The following is a 12500-nucleotide window of genomic DNA, read 5'->3' on the forward strand; positions in this document are numbered from 1 at the left end:
AACAATAGTACACAGATTACAGAGACAAAAACTAATAGTGACTTGCTGCCTGCTGGTGGGAAAGTATTCCTTTAAATAAGGGGACTCGAGTACTTCTCAGCCTACTGCATACTTAAGACTCGCCCTGTTCATGGGTACAATACTGAAATGAGTGAGGTGTGTATGTGAAATGTGTTACATAGAACCCATGTAAAGCCTATGCCCACGCACACACACACACACGGTATTATAACCATGACCTACAGTGTATTATTTCTGGCAGTTGTATAATATATGGATCAGACCGACAGTGGAGATTACAGCAAATTACGCACTGAGGCAGTTTTGCAACATAAACATGAGACGAAATTGGACAAAAAGGACAGAAGGCATTTTAACACACCACAATAAATCAGACAGGATGACAGAAAGCTTTTTCTACACACCAGAGAATGAGACTGATGAGCAGCGCTTCATGTTGCAGAGCCTGAGGCTAAAAGGCTTCAGAACCAGAATATAGAAAAGGCTGGCACATTTCAGTCACTGTTTTCATATCACACTATTCAGATTTAAAAAATAAATAATAATAAAAAAAAAACCGACAGAGCTGTGCCCCACACACAATTTTCATAAAGAAACTCAGACAGAGAGATTACTAATTAACAGAATTAATTTATGAGTGCCTTTTAATAAGATGCTATCCTAGACAATAAGAGTGTTAACCAACTGAACATTCTACTCCAGACTGAAGAACAATTCCACAGACATTGTAAAATCTAAGCCATCGGTGGTGTACATACTATCATATGTACGTGATACCAGCTTAAGGTTCTTCAGTGTTTGGTAAGTACAGAAGACACCATGATGGGGGTGCGCTGTTCTAGGAAAATAATCACCGATGGAAGGGTGCGATGCAGCCCGACATTGCTCATTTTCCTATAACAGCGTGCCCTGGAGGGCTTTATTTCTGTAACATCACAGCAATAACTGATCAATGAACTGCACAGCGTACTTTATCAGTTTGTAAAGACATTTAATATTGCGGACAAGAGAGACAAGTTCATGTTATCACTTCGCAGCTATAAATAGTTGCTCCCGCTCCAGACTTTCTTTTTCTCTCGCAACGTGAATAAAACAACAACAAAATAATACATGCATCTTCCCATGTTACATCAGTATGCCCAGTCCTAAAGACGACCGGTGGAAAAATGACTGACTATTACAGAGTGCTAACACTGGAGACTTTTTCTTTTCCATAAATATTGAACAAACATCTTCCAGAAAATGTCACATCAATGATTAAAAGCGTTCTTCGTTAAATACAATTTTTTAATCATTCGGCTTAGATTACATGAAGAGTATGCCATCGAAGTCGTTGTTACTATAGAAACCAGTACATATCAGAGCACATAAATATAAGCACTGCTGTCAGAAAAAATGAATTCGAATTGTCTGACCAATCAGAATCGAGAATCGAACAGTGGTGTGGTATAACCGTTTTCCATTCAAGACATTTCCTCTCTAAATAAAACGTGGGACGTTTTGTAAAATTTACCTATAGCACTGTGTCTCATCCTCTCTCACACCATTTCTCTTCCCCTTCCTGTCTGCAGGTAAACATTATTTCTCTTGAGTCAGACAGTGTTGTGAAGGAGAAATTCCAGGGGAAAGGTGGACTCAAGCTGTGAAAAGCGACCACCACATTCACCAGGGTACTTTATTTTCAAGCTCCAGCAACTAAGAAGAAAGGAGAGAATGAGAGGGAGGGAAATAAGAAGGTACTTTATATTTTGAAGGCTTGGGTGAAAAAGAGACTTTGGAAAGAAACTTCAGATTAATAGAGGTCAACGATGTGGATTTAAAAAAAAAAACAACAAAAAGCAACAACATTAACATAGACATCAACTTATAAATTAAATAAGAACAAGCCAGTCAAGGACACTGCGTTAGGGATTTGGTTGTTTTTTTTTTTCCCTCCCTGTGTGAAATATTCTCCACCACTCACCCGGATACCTGGAAACCACAGGGACACAAAGCCAGCCAATCAGCCCTCATGGGAACTAGAGCCCTGGCCTCTGATTGGTCATGTGTGCCCCCTAAGCTCATTATTATATCAGCGTGTCCTTCACTGTGTTGTCTGGCTACTATCAGGCCAACGACGTGCCAGCGCTCTCCCCCACAAACAACATTTTATTGGAGGAGAAACAGACAGAAAGTGGATTACTGACAACCAGAAAATAAGGATAAAAAAATACTTAAGTTGTAGAGATGAGAGAAGAAATCCATCTAATGATAATAACACACACAAAAACACGGACCTGGAAAAAGCATTAATCAGCATTTATCCATATGCAAAACATTCAAGTTCGAATGTATATTTGACATGCAAATATCTGTACAACGTCCGTGTTCACAAACACTGACAACACGCACGCTCACTGTGAGGACCTTCCACTGGCAAATCCACTCATTGTAGCTAAATAATACTTTGCCTACAACTAAATACAACAACCTCAGTAACTAAAATATTTTGACACTTAAATTTTTAAATAAAAGCTGTAAAAACAAAACAAAAACAAAGAAAAAACTGTTTTTCCTCATGGGGACCAGCCAAATGTCCCCATAAGGCCAAAGCACACACACACACACACACCTGTTGTGGTTGTCTTGAATAAAGGAACACACACAGACGCTTTCATCCTTTGCCGTCTCTAAAGTAAATGAGCTACAGTAATTGTTTCATTATGACTGTCTATTGAAATCGTTTCCCTTTTCTCTCCTCCTCCCTTTGTTCTTCACATCCGGGCTCCTCATTTCCTTGTTTTTCTCCTGTCATGTGCTGTTTTTTACTACTAACCTGGTCACCACCTACTAGACCTCCAACACACTCTCACATGTCTGTAAGGTAAATAAAACTCAGCATGACAGTGTTTGTATTTTTAACAACTTCTTAAGTAATACAACTTAACTCGCTCTCAGATCAGTTCTTTCCTCCATTACTCGATATCCACATCGGGTCATTCTTTTCTATATTTACAGTTCGGACAATAACAGCAATCATGGAAGAGAACAGCCTTCACATGCATCAAAGTTGCTAGACCTTTCGGTTCTGGCTATGAAAAACCACAACACAAGCAGAAGAAGACATTTTAACATGACTAGTTCCCAACCCTGGTGCTGGAGCACAGTTAAGTGTTCTCCCTGGTGCTGGAGCACAGTTAAGTGTTCTCCCAGGTGCTGGAGCACAGTTAAGTGTTCTCCCTGGTGCTGGAGCACAGTTAAGTGTTCTCCCAGGTGCTGGAGCACAGTTAAGTGTTCTCCCTGGTGCTGGAGCACAGTTAAGTGTTCTCCCTGGTGCTGGAGCACAGTTAAGTGTTCTCCCTGGTGCTGGAGCACAGTTAAGTGTCCTCCCTGGTGCTGGAGCACAGTTAAGTGTTCCCCCTGGTCCTGGAGCACAGTTAAGTGTTCTCCCTGGTGCTGGAGCACAGTTAAGTGTTCTCCCAGGTGCTGGAGCACAGTTAAGTGTTCTCCCTGGTGCTGGAGCACAGTTAAGTGTTCTCCCTGGTGCTGGAGCACAGTTAAGTGTTCTCCCTGGTGCTGGAGCACAGTTAAGTGTTCTCCCAGGTGCTGGAGCACAGTTAAGTGTTCTCCCAGGTGCTGGAGCACAGTTAAGTGTTCTCCCAGGTGCTGGAGCACAGTTAAGTGTTCTCCCTGGTGCTGGAGCACAGTTAAGTGTTCTCCCTGGTGCTGGAGCACAGTTAAGTGTTCTCCCAGGTGCTGGAGCACAGTTAAGTGTTCTCCCAGGTGCTGGAGCACAGTTAAGTGTTCTCCCTGGTGCTGGAGCACAGTTAAGTGTTCTCCCTGGTGCTGGAGCACAGTTAAGTGTTCTCCCTGGTGCTGGAGCACAGTTAAGTGTTCTCCCCGCTCGAACACACCTCGACTGTCTCAGCAAGGCCCGATTAACCAGATGATTAGCTGAGTAAGGTGTGATAAACCAGGAGTAATTCAAACAAACGTGCATGCGGTTTAGCCCAGCCACGTCGCCTTCAGAACTGAAGGACTTAAACAACAGCCTGCATGTCAAGAATCATTCTTTTCTACTAACCCTGAAATCAACAAGCGCACAGGCATGACAGCCGTGTAGCAGATGTTCAGCACATGCTCTGGTCAGCAGGAAGAGGAGTGTTATTCGTAGTACCAGCAGAGAGAGGAGATTCCACGCACTGGCTATATGGCGAATATATTTCATGAGATTTGACATTTACACAATACATCATGATATTTGAGATTGCTAAAAAATACTAAACGTCGTAGCATTTAAAGTATTATAATAAAACAACAGCAGATTTCCAACAAACCTGTCTTGTATTTATTTCTTTTTTGGCCTTTTAAAAAAAAAAAAAAAAAAAAAAAAACCCCTGTTATTATTGTGACTCCTTAAACGCTGTAGGAACAACATCAATGAAATTGACAACAAGGTGGTTTGATGCAGCCCGATGCTAAGCAGAGTTATTGTTACTACCCAATATACATATATATATATAAATATATCATACTTTATTTACGTTTATAGTTACACTTAAATGGAAATGGAAAGGGGGGGCGGGGGGTGGATGGGATGGGACAGCTCTACTTCTGACTGTTACAAAGGCTTAAATTAACTGGAGCCTTTGTCATACAAGTGACTGTGTAAGGCGTCATTATACACGTGTCCGAAAAGTCTCCATAGAAAGGGGACTACGTATTCCAGCACGATATGGGTTGTGCCTTCGACAGCGGATGTTCGTGGACGTCCTCTACTCGTTGGTCTGCAACACTCCCGGTCTTTTTTAAATTGGTTAATAAGTTTGGCAGCAGTGTGGTGTGTGTGATGTGCTCGCCATGTTTCCTGTTAAAGTCCATCGCAACCCTGCGACAGCTTCCCGGTCCAGCCATGAGAATGACTTCAATACATTCTTCTTAAAGCCTATCTGGAAAAAAATATATATTACATAATATAAACTAAGTATGAAAAATCTTGGAAGACATTTTGCTAAAAAATGTGAATAATGTCATCGTTTCTACAGGGGAGTGTATGGAGACTTTTGGGACACCCGGTAGAAACGATGACATTAGAACGAGCACATTAATATGAGATTTGAATTCCAGTCTACGATTTGAACTACGATCAGAGCTGCTGTTATGGAAAATGTCATATGGCACAGCTCTAGATTAAATAAAACAAACAAAAAGGCAACCAAAAAAACAATGACTGATTCCAGCATTTAAACAGTTGCCCTCATTCATACACAAAATAGAGATGATTCACAACTCAAACAGTAGAATATTACCTGTCTCTCCTAAAACCACAGAGGGGGAGAGAGAGAGGGGGAGGGGAAAGAAGGATAAAATCGGGGCTGTAACGATACACTTCTGTCACAATTCTTTTCGATTCACGATACTGCTCCTACTATTTGATTCAATTAAATAAAGTAAACAAAATTTTTCAAAAATGTAATGAACTCTTGGGGGACCCCCCCTTTTTCATTCCTGTATAATAAACAATCCAAACCAATGTGCATTTTTGTCTATTATTTTGTCTGAATAAATAAAAAAAAAACTGCTATGAACAGTGGTTTAATATCGTAAAGAAAATGTACTACAGCTTCACCATATCTTAAAAATTAATAGATAAATTCTTCCAAAAAAATAATCATTAAATAAACAAAGTGTCTGATCCTGGAACTGACAAATAATGAGCCCCGTTATCAGAAATAGAGCTCCAAAGTCGGTTAAAATGCCCCATTACCGCAGCCTCTTTGCCAGGCACTGTAGATCACAGAGGAACGGAGATGGTGTTTTTTTTTTACTCTTATAATGTGGTCATGTAACCATATAACGTATAACGCATATAGCACATTGCGATCCGGAGCTATCGGGCTATCGTCAGTTCACAAGAGCAGATTTTTTTTTCTTGCAGACTCTCCATGAAAGAACGTGATCATGTGCTCTCTATATATTTTACTTCTATGGGCTGCGTAGATTGGGAGATTTGGTGATCAAACTCGGTCACATTTTTGCCACAACGTGTCATTACATCCCTGGATGGAATAAAAGCAGCTCGGTGGTGGGGACGGAACTGGACGGTGTGGAGGTGGTGACTGAGAGGAGGATGAGAAGGAAGCTGAAAACCATCATGGACGACCCCTCTCATCCTCTCTATGCTGAGCTGAGGCAGCTCAGGAGCTCCTTCAGCCACAGACTCATCCAGCCCCGAGCCTCAAAGCACTTTGGAGGCTCATTTGTGCCATCAGCTATCAGCCTCCACAACACCACAGCACCAAACTGACAGATTTAAGCCTGATGATATCTGGGATATTATCTGGTTGTAAATAATTATTACTGATTGTATAGTGTAAATATCGTGTGAATACTTCTACAATACGGCATCTGTTCGGTTCTGTTCTTTTATATCCCTTCGTGGGGATTAATAAAGTTATATCTTATCTTATGAGAGACACAGACACCAGGCAGCAGCTGCCCTATAACATCATACTGTAGTAACCTCAGGTTCAAAACAACTGCTCTTGCACCCAATAGTGTTTTGAAGCAGTGCGGTGTAACCCAGAGCTCCCACACATCAGAATACACCACCGCTGTACTTCTGAGGACCAAATACTGACACATAAAAAGGTTAAAATGGCCATTTATTCTAAACGTGAAGGTGTTTGATGGCATAACGGACTACAAGAACTTCTAATCATCACTCATGACGTCAAGTCCATATTAATAGTGCTACACACACTCACACAAACACACACACACCAAGATGAGATCCTACTAAAGGTTTTTTTTTTTAATGGCAAGGACTGAACAGAATTGGAAGCATTCATTTATCTAAAGATAATTCAATATACACACACAGGACCAAGTGTATTTCTAGTTGCATCATTCCTCTTAAAAATAAAACAATCAATAAAAATTTAGATAGAAAACTCCGTCCATAAAATGGAAAAAAAAAAAAGACTATGCATTGTATTTTTCACAACCCAGTGATGTATTGATACTCTCCAGCATTTTACATAATCCAACAGTTATCATACTGGAACAGGAACGTTCAGTAAATGCCCCGCGAGGCTCTAATCCATCCATCAGTGACCTACAGTTAGAACCAACGTCTGGCTTCCAGAGGGCTCTGAAAAACTCCGCCCATGGAAATGAAACTTTCACTTTGTGGAATGGATTTATTTTGACATTAATATAATAGTGAACCCTTTCTCTGTTATTTTGATAGATGTGTGGAGCTTTACTAAATTAGCAAATGCAAAGCATAAAAAAAACCTCTTGAAATCTGAACTGTGAGGTGCAAATCAATTTAAAACTATTTTTTTTTTCTCCACGCTTTCTTTTGTTGGTCTACAAGTCTTTACATGAAGCTCATATACAAATAATTCCCAGGTATTAATGCCAGATGAGTGAAAACAAAAGGAGAGCGAGAGAGAGAGAGAGAGAGAGAGAGAGAGAGAGAGAGAGAGTCAGTTCTATGGCTAAATCTTCCTCAGCTGATTTGAAAAGTGCTCTACGCTCAAACTAAAGGCTCGGCCGACGCGTAGAGGCTTTATAACTGCTAAATCATCCTTACAGACGTGCTACAAAATCGTCCATACAGTACCGAGGGTTCTATGGAAGACTCCTTCTCAGGATAAAACAGAGACGCATCGAAAGCAGCTGCACGTTCACATAACTGCAGCAGAACATCCAGAATGCCTTGCAGTCAATAAGCGTGTGTCCAGTGTTTTAAGACCTATGATGACAATGTTACGGTACATTCAGGACAAAGATGCTGTTTAAAAACCCTTACAGACATCTAACATGTATAATGTGTATACTGTTCCAGCAAACGGTTTAAATGATTAGATGTTGATAAGCTGAGAGTAATATTCTGCTGAATGGGAGATCATTTCCAGCAGAAATACTGGACCTCGGCGATGTATCTGAGAACACAGAGAGTAATAACTGCAGTATTAAACTGATGCGTGTTTTCCCCCCTGACAGCTAAAGAGAACGAACTGTTTGTTCGTCTGGCACGAGCAAACTCAAAATCTGTCTTAAATCAAACATGGACAGGATAACAGGCGAAGACTGCAGCGCCTTCTGGGCGGCGATTAAGTGTGCGGGAAATTCAGTACATATTCAGCACATCCATGTCTCTCAGATATACACACAGTAGAACTGTTTATGACAGTTTATCCAGTGCAGTAATTATACAGAGCAGTGTGTAAACGCTCCCACACGCACACGCGCGCGCACACACACACACACCCCCACTATCACTGTGGTGATATAATGAGAGACTACTCTGGATTTAGCTAGGAGATGTGCAGCTTGAGCTTTCTAAAGGACAAAAATAGACAAAAACAGCAGAACTGTCACAGGGAAAATAGTCTCACAATGAAGTACCAGACCTTCAATATAACTCACACACACTCACCCCCTCGCGCTCGCACGCACTCACCCTCTCGCGCACACAGCCCCTCGCGCTTGCACACACTCACACTCTCGCACGCACGCTCTCGCTCGCACACACTCACACTCTCGCACACATTCTCTATCAAGTAAATGGTCAGCGAACATACCTGCCTGTGTTTGGTTTCCATTCCACTTAAGGCACACTCTTATTGACCAGTTTGCTGGTAGGTACATTTGCTATCAGTTGGCACTTTTTTGCTTTGCTTGTGCTAATGTAATGGAAATTCACTTTATCACCCCATATACAGTATGTTTTGCATAGTAGCTACACTTGGCTCCAGAAAACAACAACAAACAATTTCTGTGTGTAGATACGAAGTATTGATAAACAACTTGAGTACAAAGAAACTAAACATATAAGTGCAGAAATATCCTGGAATGTATCCCCTGATAGGTGTCAGGGTTTAAGAACATATCTTTGGGTTGATCCGATTTTACCTTCAAGGAAGTGTTGAATAATAAGATACGAAATAAGTGATGAAAACAGGGCAGTGGATGAGTAAAGGTGTTGTGGCAGCACTCCCTAAACTCCAATTATGGGCAGGGCCGACAGAGCCCCTCATCTACAGTAAAATTGGCCAATGGTAAGCCATGAAGGCTTACTTGGGGGTGTGGGTCAAAGAAAGCCCTGCCATCACATTTGGCGCCAAAACAATGTCCAACCCCTTGACTCCTTCAGCATGAAAGGGAGGGTCAATATAGGAAGTTCCTAATTAGACCGTGCTGGGGCATCGTCCAAAAGATCCTCCAGTGAACCTGTGTCTTCCGCTGACTCTGCCTTTTTGCTTTCATTGTCCAGTCGGGTCTTTTTGGCTGTGGCTTGAGGCTTGGGGTCTTCCTGCAGCAGTTCTTTGGCGAGAATGTTCGTCACTGCTTGACCAGCTCCTCTCCGATTTCCTGAACGAAACAGAGAGATGAAATGGTACATGGTTAGCCAAAGCATGTGAACTTCCTCTTGAAAGGCCTGTTTATTGTTTTCACGCTAGATTTATAAGACCATTATAGTTTGCAAGACCGCATTTATAGGCCCACCCTGCGTGGATTGGGGAAAATAAGCAGAATTTTGTCATTTCAATTTACTTGCATTTGTACTGTAATGCAAAGCATACTTTCCATTAGACGTTTTTTTATCATCATTTACAGAGATATTAGCCTTGTATAAGAGAAACCTTGACAGGAACTCAGTAGGCAAGCTGTTTAACCACTGAGAATCATGGTTGTAAACTCAAAGAGTACAAAAGAAGCACTAGCCAGTATTCTAGGAATTTCCAATTTCTCATTTTAAGTACAAGGTTATAAGGATCATAGGCTCGTTGGGATTAACGCAGATCAAATAATTCTTAGTGAAAAATAATTCGGAATATAATTACTAAAACGGCATTTGTGAAAGTACGTGAAAATGAATGCATGATGACATTTTTTTTTTGCATAATCTCTCTGCGTATTTTCTATATTTTTCCTGACCTGGAAATAATCTGATTCCAACAGCATACTTTCCCACCCCCTTATAGGAACCCTGAACTGACCGAATCGTCAACCTCAACAGTCATACAATGCTTTACATTCAGCGATTACACCGAGACTTGTAATTAAAGCTGCTACGGTAAGGCTGAAAGACAAATAATGTTAGTTAAAACAGAATCGAGGTTAAAACATGTCAAAGTACAGCAACACATCAACACCACACGTGTGCAGAAAACTAGCTACAATAAACACGTGCGCATGTTAAAAAAAAAAAAAAAAAAGACACGAAAAAGTCTACACACACACAAATGAAACGTGCGTACGAACGAAACGTTTTGTAAAGATGACATGCTAACCGTTTCTGTTTTCTTTTGTGTATAGGAGCTCTTTCAATATCAAAATGGCTGCAGGGAGATCGGGAAGCTAAAAAGTGCCAGCTTCATTAAAGCTGACTGCCTGAAGGATTATTTTCTCTCTGCACACACTGCACTATTTATCATAAAGACTGCTCATACAGTCATCTCAACTTCTAAAACCATCTCATCTCTCAAATGCATGTTGTGGGGTGATGTGCGTGATATATGGTGTTTATGTTGTCCATGGAAAGCTCAGTTCAATACTCCAGAAGGGTGGGTTAATATTCACTGGGCCTGTTTTACTTCATGGAACAGTTCCTGTGTGATGTTTACTAAAGCATGACATTAATTACATGCAAGAGAGCCACATGCGCGCACACACACACACAAAAAAAAAAACCTATGCAAAGTGAACCATGGATGAAAATCAATGTCTGGCTGGTGTACACACCCAAACTGCCACTGATATCACTAAGCCACATGGTTCACTAAACAAATAACACCTGCAATGAACACCGCACTGCAGAAAACGGCATGCTCTCGACACACACAGGTACACACACATGTTACCGAGCAGGTGTCCAATACGAGCTGGGACAAAGACAGCACTGAGTCTGTTGGAGAAGCAAAAAAGCAGTTACAGGATATGCAAGCGATAAAATACAAATTAGAAAAAGGAAAAGAAAAAAAAAAAAAAAGGGAAAAAAGGAAGACGGGTGAGAATATAAGAGCTGAACATATACGCAGTGTTTCGCATAAAGTGAGAACATGACCTTCTCAGAGAAGCTCAGGACAATGACTTACTAACTGTGTGTGTGTGTGTGTGTGTGTGTCCTGCTGTCAGCTTTTCTCCGACACATCCTGTAATGGACGTAACTAATGAATGAACTAACTTCAGTCCCAGAGGCACAGCACCCACAGAATCAGTAATGCTCCTCATGCTCTAGGACACTTGTAACCCTCATGCTTTGTTGATATTTCCTCACTGGTTATGATGCTGCGTTTGTTTTGGAGCGGTCTGGTCTCCAGGACCCCAAACAGAATATGTTCACAGACCCAAACGCTATATTCATGAAGGTCATCATCATAATCAACTCATAGTGAACTATTTCTCCATCCTTTTTTTTTTTTCCCCCCATTCGTTCGACCTGATGAAACCCGATTGGACAGAAAATGATGAATACGTAGACGTACATGTTCAAAGAGGTGATCAATAAATGATTATAAAACAGGATTACTGCACCACATAATGTAATACATCATGGCTTATATACTGTATGGGCTCTAAATGTACAAATATTCAAGGGTCAGAGGCGAGATGTTTAAGCTTTTAGCCCAAAGCCTGTTGATTTTCAGAAAATAATTCACAAGTATTATATAACATAATTAAACTGGGGTTTCCATTTTGATTTTTTTTTTTTTACAGGAAGAAAGTCCCCAAGTGCAAAATTGTCAATCAGAATAACAGCCTAATTACCGGTACCTCAAACCACCACATATATTTTTGTAGAATATTTTTGAAGAATATTTAATGCTTTTGCTGGTTTTCATCTAAAACCCCTAACCAGAGCACGCAGTATAATTTTCAGTAGATGACTTCTGATTTTTATTTCTTGTTTATTTTTGCACTGTTGGTCTTCAGAGGTCCAAACAGAAAATAACAGCATGTACACATTCTTGTGTAGTCTGTATGCGCAGTAACAGCAGCGACACATGGGAACTTCTTGTATCACTGGAAACGGGAGATAAGGAGCATTTTAGTGTTTAATTAACACTCATGTTCCTCTGCTCGCTCTTCATTTTTTCCACCGTCTTATCTCTCGCTCACCTGTCCTTCGGTACACACCGACTTTCTGAAATGCTCTCATCTAACTGCGCTTTACGTAAACGTCCCAGAAATCTAAACGCATTACCCACTCCGAAAAAACGACAGAAAACTTGACAGTTATCTACCCTCATTTTCAACTGCTCTCCATCATGACACAACACGGCCTGATTAAACTTGTGATTTTTAGCGAGATACTGCCGAACAAAAAGAGTGTGGGAGATATCAATTTCAGATTTTTAAATCAACATTTAAACTAAAATCCACGTGCCGTTTCTGTTTTGGCAATTACAGCCCAGACTCCCCCAGCAGACGAAATGGATATTTCCGTGTACAGAACGTGACGTGTGCTGGGATGAGGGCTGTGA

At 40.9% G+C, this 12500-nt stretch overlaps 1 protein-coding gene across 1 annotated transcript in view; it reads right to left on the reverse strand.

The window, feature by feature from the left end:
* Positions 1-6788: 6788 nt before the first annotated feature.
* Positions 6789-12500, reverse strand: part of LOC128628800 (protein diaphanous homolog 1) — a 53592-nt gene continuing 47880 nt past the window's right edge. Inside the window, exon 11 of the mRNA XM_053685615.1 lies at positions 6789-9384. Within this exon, the coding sequence (XP_053541590.1) occupies positions 9197-9384 (188 nt within the window). The 3' untranslated portion in view covers positions 6789-9196. The remainder of the gene's footprint in view (positions 9385-12500) is intronic.

The sequence above is a fragment of the Ictalurus punctatus genome, chromosome 14 (assembly GCF_001660625.3).
Source record: "Ictalurus punctatus breed USDA103 chromosome 14, Coco_2.0, whole genome shotgun sequence".
Lineage (NCBI taxonomy): Eukaryota > Metazoa > Chordata > Actinopteri > Siluriformes > Ictaluridae > Ictalurus > Ictalurus punctatus.